General features: G+C 39.9%; 1 protein-coding gene across 3 annotated transcripts in view; it reads left to right on the forward strand.

Annotated features, from left to right (window-relative positions):
• SVEP1 (sushi, von Willebrand factor type A, EGF and pentraxin domain containing 1) overlaps positions 1–18,150 on the forward strand; it is a 203,104-nt gene that overhangs the window by 129,538 nt on the left and 55,416 nt on the right. For all 3 annotated transcript variants that reach the window (XR_006058565.2, XM_012113658.4, XM_060408928.1), the window contains exons 22-30: positions 1,498–1,611; positions 2,445–2,558; positions 3,348–3,549; positions 7,133–7,290; positions 10,186–10,387; positions 12,252–12,427; positions 15,587–15,711; positions 16,864–16,987; positions 17,805–17,975. Coding sequence is in view for 2 of the 3 variants with exons in the window: in XM_012113658.4 (XP_011969048.3) it covers positions 1,498–1,611; positions 2,445–2,558; positions 3,348–3,549; positions 7,133–7,290; positions 10,186–10,387; positions 12,252–12,427; positions 15,587–15,711; positions 16,864–16,987; positions 17,805–17,975 (1,386 nt within the window). In the remaining variant the exon portion in view is untranslated. The remainder of the gene's footprint in view (positions 1–1,497; positions 1,612–2,444; positions 2,559–3,347; positions 3,550–7,132; positions 7,291–10,185; positions 10,388–12,251; positions 12,428–15,586; positions 15,712–16,863; positions 16,988–17,804; positions 17,976–18,150) is intronic.

Consider the following 18,150-nt stretch of genomic DNA (forward strand, 5'->3'; position numbering starts at 1 on the left):
ACAGAACAGAAGCACTGTTACAACAAATTTAATAAAGACTTTAAAAATGGTCTACATAAACAAAAAAAAAAAACTTAAGATAATGATGCGCAAAAATTTGGTTGAACAAGACAGACCAATATGTAAAAAAAGTATACAGATCTTACAAATGACAATTTTCTTTGCATATTTTGGAGGAAAAATAAAGAATCATCTTCTCTGTGAAAAAATCACATCATAACTTACAATTTAAATTTGAATACAGTTCCAGAGGTCATGTCCAAGGTTGCATTCTAACACAAATTAAATGCATGACAGTCAACCTAGAACAGATTGTCTAGCATAAACATTTTTAAACAGACTCTGGTTTTTCTCATTTGTTTCACACGAATGGAAGTGCTTATGGCCATGATGTGTTGTTTATTTCTATCTTTCTGCAAGCTGTGCTTAGGAAAACAGTATGGCTTTGAACTTGATTATGGAGGAATTATGTAAGAATTGTGTTTTCTTGCAGCTTGGTTCAAATTCCAGTTCAGTACAGAAAGATAATGTTTTTTTGAGGAGAAATGAACTATATATTAAATGTTGCAGTTCATTTAAAATGATTTCCTGTTTTCTTCTAGAAATGCAGTTTTTCCTTTTTGAGTTTTGTGTCACCAACATGAAGTATTTTCATGAGAAAAGTGGTATTTAGATAAAAGAATTCACCACGATAGAGAAGTTGGAAGACAAAATACAGAATATTGTCATTCCACTTATTTCAGCATGCGCACGCATGTATGTGTGTGTATGTTTCAATTTTTATAAGAATTTTTGTCCCAACATTTCATAAGAAATAATGATCTTGTCCTAAAATTTTATAAATGATAGGTGGTTGAGAAAAGCATAGTATCGGACAATGATTCTCAAATTTTGATGCTCATTAGAATCATCTGGAGGATTTCCTAAAACACAGACTGTGGCATTTCTGTCACATTCCCAGAGGATTGCAGATGCTATAGGTCCAGAGACCATTCTTTGAGACCTCCTTGTGTAGAAGAACATGGATTTCAGCAGAATTTAGTCCATAGAAAAAGACTGTGTGTACCCTATGAGAAGATAAACCCTATTCTAGGACACCTGGCATATGAGTTGAGCTCTGGCAGGATTTAGCACCGCCCCCATTCCTCAGCCAGGTGGCCTTGGTAACAAGTACATGTGACTTTTTACTTTTCACTTTGGAATCAAACTAATTCCTGGCTCCATTTTATCCTTCCAGATTTCTCTCTTTCCCCTCTACTTCTGACTTGGGATCTTTTGCTGTCTTTTATGTATCCTTGTAAGGATAGCTTAAATCTGTTTAGAAAGAGGTAATACCTTCATGAAATGACTTAATTAGATGGTAATTCCTAACATACTGCCTTTTTCTTCATCACTGCCACTCCCTGTAAATTCAGGTTATTGGGATAATTACCTATAAAGGACGGTTCTGTTTCTGTTCATCCTCTCTTTGATTGACCTTCAGTGTTCGCATTTTAGGCTTAAAATGTGAGATAGACATTGATGAATGCAGCTCATTGCCCTGCCACAACAATGGAATTTGTAAAGACCGAGTTGGAGAATTCATTTGTGAATGCCCATCTGGTTACACAGGTAAGGAGAGTGTCTTATTCTTATAGTATTAACCTTTAAAACCTTAAAATAATGAGTTACCATCTCACACCTGTTAGAATGGCTATCATCAAAAGGTAAGAGATAACAGTGCTAGTGAGGATATGGAGAAAAGAGGACTATTGTGCATTCTTGGTGGGAATGTAAATTGCTTCAGCCATGGTGGAAAACAGCATGGAGGTTCCTCAAAAAATTGGAAATAGAATTACCACACAACCCAACAATCCCTCTTCTGGGTATCCATTCAAAGAAATGAAATCACTATCTCAAAGAGATATCTGTACTTCCGTATTCATTGCAGCATAATTCAAAATAGCCAATCACCAAGATATGGAAACAAGTATATATCAAGAGATGAATGGATAAAGAAAATGTGAGGTAGGTAGGTAGGTAGATATCCTTCAGTGCTATGTCGCTTCAGTTGTGTCTGACTCTTTGTGACCCTGTAGACTGTAGCCCACCCAGCTTCTCTGTCCATGGGATTCTGCAGACAAGAATATTGGACTGGCTTGCCATGCCCTTCTCCAGGGGATCTTCCTAGAGGGAAGGGATCGAACCCACACCTCATTATGTCTTCTGCATTGGCAGACAGCTTCTTTACCACTAGCGCCACCTGGGAAGCCCTATGTAAAACATGTACCGGGATATTATTCAGCAAATAATTGTATTTGGCAAAGAGCATATTTTTTTCCACAAATATATTAGCCTTGATTTCCAATTTCTCTGCTCTTAACATCTGAACAACTTGCTTGAAACTGTTAGTCTTAAATTCCTTTCAGTTTTCTCAAGCGCAGATATTCTGTGACTCTTTACAGGTCAGCTGTGTGAAGAAAACGTCAATGAGTGCAGCTCCAGTCCTTGTTTAAATAAAGGAACCTGCGTTGATGGCCTGGCTGGTTATCACTGCACGTGTGTGAAAGGATACATGGGTAAGATGTTTCTGTTCTTCCTAGCTGTCTTAAAGAGTTCTATAAAGCCTCACAAATCATGATATTTACTGTTATATAAGTGACATTATATAAGTTAATGTTAATTTTATGATTTTATGACTACACCATGTTTTTATAAGGGAAAGTCCTTATTTTTGAGGAAATTCACACTGAAGTATTTAGAGGTAAGACAGCATCAGGTCGAAAATTGACTAAAGCAATTCAGAAAAAGTAATACGTTCTTGTACATGTCTGTGTATATATGTATATGTAGAGACAGAAAGAGAAGACGAGTTTATATGCTAAGACAAACACTCAAGAAGTAACTGGAGATGATAAAATATTATTATAAGTAAATGCTAAATAATAGAATATATATTCTATACATATATATACACACACACACACATACATAACTGGTAAAGAATAAGTCCAACACAGAAAATGATCAGTGACAGAAAGAGGCAAGATCAAAGATACAGATGAACTTTTGAACTATGTAAGCTAGTTTCATTTTTGTTTAAACATTATCTCAGGCGTCCATTGCTAATGTTAGTTCCAGAAAAAGGTAAGATTAAAAGAGCAGATTATAAAAAATACAGTCCTAAAATGATTTAGAAAAGCCAGAGCTTATTTAAGGATAGGTCCCTAAGCTGTTTGGTCACCTAATGGCTCTACAGCCTCCATTTCATCCTTTCGAAGCAGCATCCTCCAAGGAGTCCTCACCTTGATTCCAGTTTTCCAAAGGGGTTAACCTTTGAGCTGTCTCTCATCCTCATCCATCCCCAGGCCTACACTGTGAAACAGAAGTCAATGAATGCCAGTCAAGCCCATGTTTAAATAACGCAGTCTGTGAAGATCAGCTTGGGGGATTCTTGTGCAAATGCCCACCTGGATTTTTGGGCACCCGGTGTGACATAAACATGGATGAGTGTCTCAGCCAACCATGCAAAAATGGAGCTACCTGCAAGGATGGTGCCAATAGCTTCAGGTAATAGACTAAGCCTGGCTCTTCTTGCTGTTTTTATTATCTTAACTGTTCAGTCATTCTACCATCTTTACAGAATATTACTTTGAATTCCAGGCCAGCCCTTCCCAAATCCTAGCCCAAGGATAAGCTATGGTAGAATCTGACTACCACCTGATGTTCTGATTTCCTACCTCTTGGGTAAAGTCTATAATTTTGTAATAGACAATCTGTATGTTTTAAGTTCCCCTGTGTTTCTGAAGCAGAGCCGGACTTTGAAACCACTGTTCTATACTTGGAAAGTCATAAAAGATAAAAGGAAGGACATTTATTCAAAAGCAAATGCAGAATCACTATTCAAAACCTAGTTTTAAATGTTTTATATTTTAGCTGGCGTTTTCCCACCAACTAAAATCAGAAGGAATAGTGCAATTCTACCATCACAGAGCCATTCTATGACCATGATTTTCAAACTCTTTTTAGTTTAGTGTCCCTTGTTTCCAGGGAAATCAGAGTGTAAACAAATAAAAAAATTTAAGCTTTTGTGTTTGAAAATAGTGGTGTTTTGGGGGAGAAAGACTGGCTTCCTAAGGCAGGTCTTAGGGTACTGGTAGAAAGCAGTTTGAAAACCAACACTTTTTTTTTAATCACTATCAAGTCGTCTCTGTTCCATTCAGTTCCCCTTGCAGGATCTGTGGCTTCTGCAGTACAAAAAGACAGACTGGCCTTGCTTGCAGAATTTTAGGGAACTTTACTGTCCTCAGTGAGCAACTGGTTCTGCAAGTTTTCAAAAATTAAAAGCTTAAAAAAAAAAATTCTACCTCAGTTGCAACATTTCCCAGCCCCCTTCCATTACCATCCCCCAAGAGAGCTAGAACAATATCTGGAAGAAATAGGGAGCCAGTTTTGCCATTGAGACTTTCATTCTCAATGTGAAAATAAAGATCTCAGTGTAGCATCAACTTTTCATAGGTTTTTTAATATCTTCAGGCATATAGCACCTAACCACAGGCAATGAGACATTTCCAGATGAACAGCAAGAGTTCCAAACTCTCCCCAGGGTCCAAAACAATTGATCAATACCAAATTTGTCTAAATCCTAACTAGAGGAAAGGTGAAGAAGGCAAACTCTCCACTTCAAAAGGAATGCTAATTGCCACCGAAGTGAATCTGTTTTGCAAAGATACTGAACTACTATAATGATATCAAACATGGACAGATATACAGCAGAAATTAAAACAACATTGTAAATCAACTACAATGAAATTTTAAAAAACAAGTATTTTTAAAGTATTTCCAAAAAAAAGCATGGACAGATAAACATGAGTGAAATTCAGCCAAAGTAGATTTACCATCAAATACACAGAACTCCATAAAGATGCCCACCAATTCCAACTGAGATTTTCTTTTAAACCTCCAAATACCATTTATTTATATTATTACCAATATCAAAGAGATCCCCATATAAACATGCTAGTAGTAATATTAACTACATTTATTGGGCAGCTCCTTTTTAATTAAAGATATTTCAGATATACTGAAAATTACAGTTCAGTTCAGTTCAGTCGCTCAGCCGTATCCGACTCTTTGCGACCCCATGAATCGCAGCACACCATGCCTCCCTGTCCATCACCAACTCCCGGAGTTCACACAGACTCGCATCCATCGAGTCAGTGATGCCATTAAATTACAAAGAATAATAAAAGTCATACACTCACCACAGTAGTGATCAATCCTTAGCCTTTTGCTATATTTGGTCCATATCATTAAAAAAAAATAAACTCTGAAGATAGATCTGGAGTCCCTCCAGTAAGCGTACACACACACACATCCCTCTTCTTCCCTAATAGTAACCACTGTCTTGAAGTCGGTTTATAACTTTCTCATTCAGACTTTGCGTTACTACATATATGACTTCATAAACAATAAATATTATAGTTTTACATGTTACATAAGTAGTATCATACTATACATATAACCCTTTTGTATTTTGTTTTTCCTTTTGATACTGTATTATCAAGCTTGGTAATTTGCCTCTAGTTTGCTCATTTCAACTGCCAATTAGTATTCTATTGGATAATTATACCACAGTTTATTTTCCTAGTCACTTCTTCATGAACATGCAGAATGATGCTGTTGTGGAAATTCGTTATATTTGTCCTTGAACACCTGGCAGTCATCTCCCAGAATTCATACTAGAAGTGGACATACAGGGCTCTGAAAATGCAAACCCTCCACTTTGTTTGACATTGCCACATGGTTCGTGACACTCTTGTCAGTATTTGACATCATCGGATGTATTTTCCATTTGGAGGAGTTTAAGTGGCTTCTTGCATTCCCCAGAGACTGTATGGCGTGCTGATTGAGATCGAAGTCCTTCACCACCACTTAGTATCAAGAGGACTTGGGCAAATTAACCTCTCTGAGCCACGATTTACTCATTGTAACTGGGAATAATAATATTCTTCATCATTATAAGGATTGAATTAATGTATGTGGGGATTCCCAGGTGGTGTTAGTGGTAAAGACCCCACCTGCCAATGCAGGAAGACCGTAAGAGACACGAGTTCAGTCCCTGGGTCAGGAAGATCCCTTGGAGGAGGGCATGGCAACCCATTCCGGTATTCTTGCCTGGAGAATCCCATGGGCAGAGGAGTCTGGCAGGCTACAGTCCATGGGGTCGCAAAGAGTCAAACAAGCTAAAGCACCTTGGCATGGCATGTGTTAGTGTTTAGAAGAGCATGTGAACTTTTTATATTTTTCCTAGCACTTCGTGGTGAGAGAAAATGGCAGTGTGTGAATAATACTTCACCTTGACCAGAACTAATTTCTACTCTATTTTTACCACTGCAACATTTCAAGTATATGTTGTCTTCAGTTCAGTCGCTCAGTTGTGTCCAACTCTTTGCAACCCCATGAATCGCAGCACGCCAGGCCTCCCTGTCCATCACCATCTCCCGGAGTTCACTCAGACTCAGGTCTATCAAGTCGGTGATGCCATCCAGCCATCTCATCCTTTGTCGTCCCCTTCTCCTCCTGCCCCCAATCCCTCCCAGCATCAGAGGGATTGAATGAGTCAACTCTTCTCATGAGGTGGCCAAAGTACTGGAGTTTCAGCTTTAGCATCATTCCTTCCAAAGAAATCCCAGGGCTGATCTCCTTCAGAATGGACTGGTTGGATCTCCTTGCAGTCCAAGGGACTCTCAAGAGTCTTCTCCAACACCACAGTTCAAAAGCATTTAAATAGGTTTATTTGAATGAACTTTAAAAAGTAAGAGTTAAAGCACCATTTTAATGTGGAAAATGTGTTTCAGCATTTCAGGATTTTTTAAAAATTCAGTTAAACTGAAAAAAAGGAAAAACAAAAGCAATTCACCCATTTTTCCCACCCCATGCCTCTGGCAACTGCCAGTCTGTTTTGTAGGCTGTGGGTGGGCATGGGTGGGTGTGTATATACATATGTATATTTAGATCCCACATACAAGAGAGCTCATATTAGCACCAAACTTTACGGAGTCTTTCTAGACAGTGCTGCCGTTAATGGGAGACTGCTTCTGACGCCTTTCTGCAACTCTTCTAATTGTTACAATATTTTGTATTCTTTCAGGTGCCAGTGTGCAGCAGGCTTCACAGGGACACACTGTGAGCTGAACGTCAACGAATGTCAGTCTAACCCCTGTAAAAATCAGGCCACCTGTGTGGATGAATTAAACTCCTACAGCTGTAAATGTCAGCCAGGATTTTCAGGCAGCAGGTGTGAAACAGGTATATGTGAGCTTCATGTTGTTAAGAACGATACCAGGTACAGGGATAACAACATCAATTTTTACCTGCACTAAGCACAATCTATATACCAAAGACTATGTGAAGCATTTTGTACTTATTTAATCTTCACAGCCATCCTGTAAACTGGGTCGTGTTATCTCCAGTAGCACAGAGGAGGGGAGGTTGAACATAGAGATGTAAGGGTGAAATGGAGAAAATCGAATTTAGCAGAACTCTTCACATTCTGCGTGTTTAGAAAGGACACTCGGATAAGTCACTTGATTGAGAAGGTCAGAGTCCGTGGATATGTTTGAGAATGCTAATCTGCTTTCTCAGAGCATAGGAGTCTTCTAGCTCTAGGACTTTTGTTCCGTTGACTGGGATATGCAGGACTGGGGCTCCTGAAATGGGGGAGAACCAGGGCCCTGAGCAGGAATGGAGTGTTGCCGTCTCAGTGGACCCCCACTCCCCTCTCTCCTGCAGTGTCGGTTACTCCACTCTCTCGAGTTATTCCCATCAGCCCACAGGTGCTTAGTCTCTCATCTTGGATGACTCCCCAGCCCCACCTCTCCTTCCAGCTATTCTGTTTCAAAGCTTCCTTTCACTGCTCAGTGCTTTTCCTGTCTTGGATATTCACTGTTGGTTTTATTTAAAACAGTTTGTTGAACAAAAAGGAAACAGACTCACAGATAAAGAGAACAAACTAGTGGGTACTAGTGGAAGGGGGAAGATGGGAGGGCAAGATGGCCATAGGGATAGAAGAGGGACAAATTACTATGAATAAAATGAATAGGCTACAGGGATAAGCATAGGAAAGACAGCCAGTGTTTTATAATAGCTATAAATGGAATATAACCTTTAAAATTGTGAGTCACTGTGTTGTACACCTGAAACTTATTTAATATTGTAAATCAGGTATATCTCAATTAAAAAAATAATAAAAGACATACAAAACACTAAAGAAGTAATATGTTATTTATTTCATAAGCAATATGTATTTAATTTTGAAATTGCTTCTCAGATTATCATATTTACTGAAATGAGCTTCTTTGATGATAGTATTGCATACTTGCTACTACCTTAGACAATTGAAAAATGCTTCACAAGTGCCATGATATTTTCTTTTTATTAAAGTGTAGTTGATTTACAATGTTTTGTTAGTTTCTGGTATACACAGAGTGGTTCAGTTATATATGTTTATATACACATGTATATATATCCTTTTTCATATTCTTTCTCCTATACTATATTGCAAGATATTGAATACAGCACCCTGTGCTAAACTTGTTCATTTTATGTACAGTAGTCTGTATCTCCTAATCCCAAACTCCTAATTTATCCCTTTACCCTCTTTGGTAACTATAAGCTTGTTTTCTACATCTGTTAGTCTCTTTCTGTTTTGTAAATAAGTTCATCTGTATCATTTTTTTTTAAGATTCTACAGATAAGTGATATCATGATATTTGTCTTTTTCCATATGACTGACTTCATCTAGTGTGATAATCTTTAGGTCCATCCATGTCGCTGCAAATGGCATTACTTCAATCATTACCAGGCTTCCCCGGTAGCTCAGAGGGTAAAGCGTCTGCCTGCAATGCAGGAGACCCGGCTTTGATCCCTGGGTCGGGAAGACCCCTGGAGAAGGAAATGGCAACCCACTCCAGTATTCTTGCCTGGAGAATCCCATGGATGGAGGAGCCTGGTAGGCTACAGTCCACAGGGTCGCAAAGAGTTGGACACGACTGAGTGACTTCACTTCACTTCATTCTTTTTATGGCTGAGTAAAAGTGAAAGACGAGAGTGAAAAAGTTGGCTTAAAGCTCAACATTCAGAAAATGAAGATCATGGCATCTGGTCCCATCACTTCATGGGAAATAGATGGGGAAGCAGTGGAAACAATGTCAGACTTTATTTTGGGAGGCTCCAAAATCACTGCAGATGGTGACTGCAGCCATGAAATTAAAAGACACTTACTCCTTGGAAGAAAAGTTATGAGCAACCTAGATAGCATATTGAAAAGCAGAGACATTTCTTTACCAACCAAGGTCTGTCTAGTCAAGGCCATGGTTTTTCCAATGGTCATGTATGGATGTGAGAGTTGGACTGTGAAGAAAGGTGTGCACCGAAGAATTGATGCTTTTGAACTGTGGTGTTGGAGAAGACTCCTGAGAGTCCCTTGGACTGCAAGGAAATCCAACCAGTCCATTCTAAAGGAGATCAGTCCTAGGTGTTCTTTGGAAGGAATGATGCCAAAGCTAAAACTCCAGTACTTTGGCCACCTCATGTGAAGGGTTGACTCTTTGGAAAAGACTCCGATGCTGGGAGGGATTAGGGGCAGGAGGAGAAGGGGACGACAGGGGATGAGATGGCTGGATGGCATCACCGACTCAATGGACCTGAGTCTGAGTGAACTCCAGGAGTTGGTGATGGACAGGGAGGCCTGGTGTGCTGCGATTCATGGGGTTGCAAAGAGTCAGACACGACTGAGCGACTGAACTGACCTGAGTATTCCATTTGTGTGTATATGTGTGTGTGCCACTGTGAACATTGAAGTACATGTATCTTTTAGAATTAGAGTTTTCTTCAGACATATGCCCAGGAATGCGATTGCTGGGCTGGTTCTGTTTTCTGGTTTTTGAGGAAACCTCCATACTGTCTTCCATAGTAGCTGTACCAGTTTGCCTTCCCAACAGTAGAGGAGGATTCCCTTTTCTCTACACCCTCTCCAGCATTTATTATCTGTAGAAATTTTAGTGATGACTCTCCTGACCATGTGAGGTGATACCTCATGGTAGTTTTGATTTACATTTCTCTAATAATTGGTGGTGTTGAGCGTCTTTTCATGTGTCTCTTGGCCATCTGTGTGTCTTCTCATACTTTTCTTGTTTGTTGCAGAACAGTCTGCAGGCTTTAACCTGGATTTTGAAGTTTCTGGGATTTATGGTTACGTCATGCTGGATGGCGTGCTTCCGTCCCTCCATGCTGTGACCTGTGCGTTCTGGATGAAATCGTCTGACGACATTAATTACGGGACGCCGATCTCCTATGCCCTGGAGAATGGCAGTGACAATACCTTCCTCCTAACCGATTATAACGGGTAAGCAGAGACATCAGGAAGGCCACGTTAGGACTTATCCTGGCACTGGGTTAGAACTGACATGGGTGGGGATGGAGCAGTAGGAGGGTCAAGTGTTCCAACAGGACAGCAAGGTGACGGTAGTCAAACAGAGCATCTGGACAGGTCCTATACGAAGGCAGCATTTCAGTGGTAGTACCTTTCACATGGATTGTGTTTTGCTGTTTGCTAAATATTACCATCTGAGCCACCAGGGAAGCCCAGATATTTTCTTATGTATTATTTCATTTGAGCTTCACAAGGACTTGAGGAACTGATGCCCCTTAACAGGTAAAATGAATGAGAAGCTAAATGCTTTCCCTCCCAAATCTCACACCATGGGAGTGGCAGAACTGTCAAACTGACTGTTCAGACCAGTGCGCCTTTATTTGCATATCAGAGTGGCCAAAGGTCAGAGGATTTCCGTGGCACTGTTTGTCCTTGGAAGACCCTTGTATTGAATAAGAATCCATCTGAAATCTCCAGGGTGTAAGATGACATTTTTTTAATGTCTTTTTGGATCAATTAGTTCCAGTTTGGGGCCCCATCCCTCTGGGCTGATAGGAAAGTCCGCTTCAGCTGTTTCTCTGATTTCTTTCACTGCTAGTGACTTCTTTCTAGTGACTGCTTCTCCTGTCTTAGATACTCATGAATCATCTAAAACCCACAGAGTTTTGCTAAAGAGCCACAGGCTCAGGCAGGACTTTGATCACTGGTTATCTGTCCACCCTGCCAATCACTGAGCTGCCTCTGTGGTCCTTTGAGAACCTCTGCTGTTTGCCACGTGTGGAGTCCTTGGCAAGGCTGAGAGTTTATGCCTTTTGATTAAGAAAGAGTCTGTGGCACACCAGCCTTTTCCTCCCAGGTTCACTCAAACATGTGGCCTTTTGCTCTGAACAGGTTGCAGGCCTCAAGGACAACACATTGAGCTCTCTTTCCTTGCCTCAGTCCATGAGATTCTCACTGTTCTGGTGAAAATCTTTCCATCCTCAAACCCTGTCCTTCTTAGTGGACTGAACATTCAGAAACAAAATGTAAGAAATTTCAAAATCCTCCCCCGAGACAGATTGTATAGAAAGAGAAAATCTGTTGCCTGCTTAAGTTTGGGAAGGAAAAACAGTGGGGAAACAATTCGTGTTTTAGAAATATCTTTTCATAAACATCTTTGAATAGGGGTTTAGAAGATGCTGATACAGTTACTCAATGATTTCTTCTTTATCAGTTTCCCCTAATCTTTTCTTTTTCTCCATTTGCTTTTGAAGATACTCCACTTTCCACTGCTTCTTAACTTGGACATTTCTCTAAGCAACATGGTTGTAGGAACCCTTTTGTAGCTAGTTACCTCTGTTTAGTTCCAATTATTCTTTCCCTTGCATCAACATACTTCATCTGCCAAGTGGCTGTTCTGGCAACAGAGAGGTAGGATTGACTTCCTAGGACATCTCTGAAGTCTGTTCCAAGTTGTAGGAACATACGTCCTAGAGAAAAGAAACCAGACTGACATTTGTGCAACCCTCATTCCTTCCATTCTTGACTCATTCTCTCTAGAAGAGACAGTTGGTGAATTATCTCAAATTGGGCCAGTTTGTTTCAGCTTGTCCTAAGGCATTTTCCCTACCCCTCAGTGTTTAAGAAACACAAACCAGTTTTCAGTGAGCTACAGTACAGTAAAAGGTAATTAGTAATCAAATCTGCTTCTATGAAACAAAGGTTCAAATGGAGAAAAAGAGGTAATGGTTGTACCCAAAGTGCTTTACCCACAAAAAAGGAAGAAAGATAGCAACATGCCCCACATAAGGGATTACAACATATGACTGATGATTGTTTCCCTTGAATCTTTGTGCAGCTGGGTTCTTTATGTAAATGGCAAGGAAAAAATAACAGACTGTCCTTCTGTGAATGACGGTAATTGGCATCACATTGCCATCACTTGGACGAGTACTGGTGGAGCCTGGAAAGTCTACATTGATGGGAAGTTATCCGACGGTGGCATGGGCCTCTCTATAGGATCACCCATCCCTGGTACGTCTTCGCAAACAGAATATACTTCCATTCGATGCTAGAGGCTGTGGTGCTTTGACGAACAGCAAGTTTGCTAAGTTCTCTCTCCCATTTACCACCTCCTGATTATCCAGACTGTGAATTATTAGAAGCTTTTCCTAGGTGAGCCGTGTGACTCTGTATAAGAAATGCCTTTGGGATCTAAAATAAGACTACCAAGATGCATGCTGAACTGACTGTACGTGATTACTAAATTGTCTTCCAAGAAGGAGATGAATTGCTGGTGTGTTGTTTGTTGGTTTTGTCTGTTGTTGTTTTTTTTTCTTTTTTTTTTTAGGTTTGGTTTGTGATCAGTATACACACTAAACAAGTAGATTCAGAATACAAGCTGGAGCACTGCTAATAGTTATCTATCTTTTATGCCCTTTTTCTCATAGAACTCAAACTCTCTTCTAAAAATACTTTTAAACAAATATTTAGAGAGTTGAGTTTTGAAGGAATGCAAAAGTATTAAGTGTTCCAGGGTTCTCAGCATTGTACCTGGCAGTAAGCCTGCTCTATCTAGGTTCTTCTGTGACGTATGTCATGTGAGGAGGAACAGCTGGAGGCTCCCTGTAGTAAATAAGGAAACATTAAAAGTGTTTCTGCAGGAAGTGGTGTTATCCTGTGAAGTGAAACGCTGGGTTCCTTTTGTGTTTAAAGTGTTTTTAACTCTCCCTTCTCTGGGTGGTGAGATTGCAGGTGGGTTTTATATTTCTTGATCCTTTTCTGATATTTTTATAATGAGCATTTATTTCATTTATGGTAAAAAAAAAGTTTCTATCTTAAAAGGATTGGAACAATAATAGTAGCTACCCACGGGGATGATTCTCTGACCACAGCAATAAGAATGAATTATAGTCCATAACTATTGCAGAACTCCATTTGACAGACCCTAGTGAGTGAATGACTGTGGTTTGAGTGACCAGATTTATTGAAGACTGTGTTAGGTGAGATAGAAATTCTTGGGAAAGGACCATTATTAGAGCAAGAATTAGGGGTAGAGGAAGATTCTGTATTTGGTTTTAGACATATTGAGTATGAATTTTAATCCCATGAATGTATGCAGCTAAAAACATAATTTATATCAAAATGACAGAATTGTCTTTTAGTGATAGGTTATGTTTGTCAAGAATTCAGCGTGGTGAATGCTCTTACAGAGTCCTAGGGGGTGTGAAAATTGATCCAGACTTTCTGGGAAGCTATTTAGAAACACTCATCAACAGCTTTAGAGAAACTCTTTGCATGGAACCAACAATTCTCTACCAGGAATTAATCAAAAAGAAAGAATCAGTGATCTGAACAAATCTCTGCGTATCTATATATTTAGTTCAGCATTACCTTGGTACCAAGCCTGGAAACAACCCCAGTATCCATTAAGAAATAGTTGTTAACTTAGTTAATTAAGAAAATTATGGATTGTTGCACATTCGCATGATAACTCATGAAATGAAAATATGTTCAAGAAAAGCAAGCTTCCAACATCATGTGTAGTAGGATCCTATGCTGTGTGTTTTAAAATCTCTCTCATACACACATACTAAAAAATAATTTAAAAAACATATAATCTAGAAAGAAATATACAGAACTGTTAAATGATTTTTCCTGAGTAGGAGGAATTCTTTATACTTAATTTTTAAAAACGTTCTTCCATGTGTATGTATTTATTTTTAGTTATTAATTTTATAAGAGAAAGATATAGATTGGGAAATCATGAATGAGGGCTCTACAGACATGGATTGGCAAGAGATCACATGGGAGAATAAGTGAAGGAAGAAGAGAGGAAGCCAGGGTAGAATGCTGGGTGCGTCGGAATCTAAGAGGCAGGTGGAGAAGGGAGACTGAGGATGAGTAGAAAGGCTCAAGGAGGACCAGGGCAGGATGCTGTCATGGAAACCAGCTGCAAGCAGGAGGGCTCCTGGCAGGAAACAAGCGACACACACAAGAAGGATAACTGAAGAATTTCATGAAAGGACTGTTTTCAAAGATGTGGGCTTCCCAGGTAGTGGTAAAGAACCCGCCTGCCAAGGCAGATAGACGTTAAGAGGCGCGGTTTCGATCCCTGGGTTGGGAAGATCCCTTGGAGTAGGAAACGGCAACCCACGCCAGTATTCTTGCCTGGCCAATCCTATGGATGGAGGAGCCTGGCAGGCTGTGGTCCATAGGGTCACAAAGAGAACACAATTGAAATGACTTAGCATGCTGTCCTGGGCAAGGTTAAGAACCAAAATGTGGTAGTAAAATACCCCATGACTAGAAGCGATGGAAAATCACAAGAGATGTACATGAAGTGACAGAGAGTGGGAGCTGTCACCAGAATGTAGGTGAACCTGCAGTGATGGGGAGAAATCACCCAGCGGGAGCAATGATACAGGAGAGAGGAAAGCAGCCCCTTCCCTCTGTTGCCTGGGGGGAAGGTATCCAAGAAGTTAAACTTGTCTCTCATCCCACTTTCTTACCTCGGGCTGGTCTCTCCATTGGCCAGACAAAGAGGCCAGAGGACTGAAGAAACCAGGTGGTGTAGTCCATGGGTGTCAACCTTGTGGCCACAAAGCAGAGTGGAGAAAGGGGAAGGGTAGCTCTCGAGGGGTACAGACCTTCTAGAGTGCCAGGAAGGGCAGTTTAGTGGAATGAAATGCTTGCAAGAAACAAGTGATACAGAGAAGTCACCAGAGGTGAATATTGAAGAGTTTCCCTTGGATTGGGTCATTAAGCAGCCACTGGAATGAGAATGTTCCTTGAAATTGGTAATAGAACTTTAAGCATTATAGGCTAAAGAATAAGATGATGAAGAGCCGCTACTGGTAATCTGTCATGGAGGGTAATTTCCGAGAGCAAAAGAGGCAAAGTAGGACTTAGCTACTTTGTTGACATAAAATATTATATGCATATATATGTATATATGTAGTTTGATAGTTAAATATTTATAAATCCAATCTTGTGTTCCAAATCCTCTTTGATTTTTCAGTTGCTGTATAGAATGTCGAACTCATCTTACTGATAAATAATACAGTGAATGTAGATAATTTAGTTTCTCAATAATTTCCCCTGAAACATCTGTATAGGCTGTGCCTTCATTAAGTTAGCATTTTAGGAATAACAGCCGGGCCTCTCTTCTTCCTTTTTTCTCTCCTTTTCTAGGTGGTGGTGCATTGGTTATTGGGCAAGAACAAGATGAAAAAGGAGAGGGATTCAACCCAGCTGAGTCTTTTGTGGGCTCCATAAGCCAGCTCAACCTCTGGGACTATGTCCTGTCTCCACAGCAGGTCAATTCCATTTTCAGTGTATGACAGTAATGACATGCAAAGGTACAAACCTAGTACAAATGTGCACAGCCTAATGCTACCATATCTATGCCACCGCTGAGTTTTCAGAATATACCAGCAGTATCATTTGATGCTATGATAGTAGACTAAGCTAGGCAGAGGTTATTTACAGCGTCTTGGTGATGTTTTATATTTTTATTAGACATGACTGTGTAATAAAATCTTGTGATTTCAGAACTAGAAAGAATCATAGAGAAGAATATTTCCAATCCCTCTGACTCAAGAAGCAGAAATTTAGGGCTGGCACAAGATCACACATACAGAGTAACAGATGGGCTAGTGGTTAAAGCCAGCCTACAGTCCAGTGGCATGGGTTCAAGTTCCAATTTCACCATGAACTCACTCTGATGATTTTGAACATGTTACCCCATCTCTCTATGCTTCAGTTTTCAAATCTATTAAAGATAAACAAATAGAATTGCATAGTGGAGTTTTGGCAGAATGGAACAAAATCCTGCATATAAGATTGAGGTATTGTTTGGCACACAGTAAGGGCTTGTCAGGCTTCCCCGGTAGCTCAGTGGTAAAGAACCCACCTGCCAATGCAGGAGCCGTGGGTTCGATCCCTGAGTCAGAAAGATCCCCAAGAGAAGGAAATGGCAACCCACTCCAGTATTCCTGCCTGGCAGACTGCAGTCCATGGGGTTGCAAAGAGTTGGATACAACTTCGTAACTAAACAACAGCAAAAGTGCTTGATAGATGTTTACTCTTACTATTATTGTGGCAGAACTTGTCTGAACCTCAGCTTTCTCACCTCCAGATCGGAGATAGGAGGCCAGAGAGGAAGTGCCCCTCAACACCTTAACAAACTGCAAAGTTTAAGACAAGAAATTCTATATGTAGAATTTCAGAATTTCCAGTGACTATGAAATATTTGGTAAAAGGAATGGTGGGGGTAGAGGGGAGAGAGAGAAAAGGAAGAGAACTTTCCTTTGCCCCTGAAATCACACCCTACATCCAAAACTCTGCTTCCCGCCCCCCACCTCTCACTAGTCTGTGAATGTTTTCAGCAGGACCAGATTAAGATATAATAACTCTGTCTTCCAGAAACAAGTGAGGTTTGTCTAAAAGATGGATTTGTAAACTTTCAGGTGAATTCGCTGGCCACCTCATGCCCAGAGGAACTCAGTAAAGGAAACGTGCTAGCCTGGCCTGATTTCCTGTCGGGAATTGTGGGGAGAGTGAAGATCAATCCGAAGAGCATATTCTGTTCAGGTTATAGCTTGCTTCTTCTTTGGACTCTGCTGTCTCTTGATTACTCCGTTATTTTCTAGCAAAAGGAGACATTTGATTCTCCACTGGTCAAATAGTGTGTGCTAAATTGTGTGCACTTATCAGTCTGCTGTTTACCTAATAATTCATGTTTAGCCTACCTTATCTAAAGGGTCTGTTATTTTTTTTATATATATACTTAAATACCTTTGTATAACATGGTACAAAATAATTGTGCACAAAACTTGAACAAAGGTAAAATAAGAAAAGTAGGATGAGCAGAGGGATATGGTTAATTTTTTTAAATGCCCAGCAAAGTCCTGTCCCCCAGTTTGAGATGGGGTATTCTCTTGGCTCTGTAATTCCTAGCTATCATCCACGTGCAGGTAGCACAGAGGGAAAAGAAATAGATGTAATAATATACATACTGAGTGGTCAAACTCTGAATGGTCCCAGCTGCCTCCTAAAATTCAATATATAATATTTAAAGAAGTTTCTGAAGATATGCTAGAATTCATGGCTTTTGTTAACTCATAAGAACATTTTATTAATTCTGAAATGCTATTTGTATTTCAAAAATACCATTTTCATTAAAAATATTCAGCAGACTTCTGCTGAAAGAGGAAAAGTTGTTTGTTGACTCCAATAGTTTTTTTTTCTAGAAATTTTGCATGCCAGAGATCTGGTTACACATTATCTTGTTTTAGTATCAATAGAGTGGCTCTTCAATGCTAGTACAATATATGATTTGAAACCCTTAACCTGGTGATGTTGCCTGTGTGTTTCTGACAAGCTCTGAACCAGTGTTTTTTGCCCTCAGATTGCCCATCTTTAGAAGGATCAGTACCTCATCTGCGAACTGCATCAAGAGACGTAAAGCCAGGCTCCAAAATCAGTCTGTTCTGTGATCCAGGCTTCCAGATGGTCGGGAACTCTGTGCAGTATTGCCTGAATCAAGGACAGTGGACACAACCATTGCCTCGCTGTGAACGTGAGCAGAGCCTTTATTGAAGGCATTTCAGTAGCTCTTGAAAATTACTGGAACCCTAAGAGCACTTTTTGAGGAATGCTAGATAAAAGTGAAGTATGGTGGATTCATGTCAATGTATGGCAAAACCAATACAGTATTGTAAAGTAATATAAAGTAAAAATAAAAATTAAAAACT

The sequence above is a fragment of the Ovis aries genome, chromosome 2 (genome assembly GCF_016772045.2).
Source record: "Ovis aries strain OAR_USU_Benz2616 breed Rambouillet chromosome 2, ARS-UI_Ramb_v3.0, whole genome shotgun sequence".
Lineage (NCBI taxonomy): Eukaryota > Metazoa > Chordata > Mammalia > Artiodactyla > Bovidae > Ovis > Ovis aries.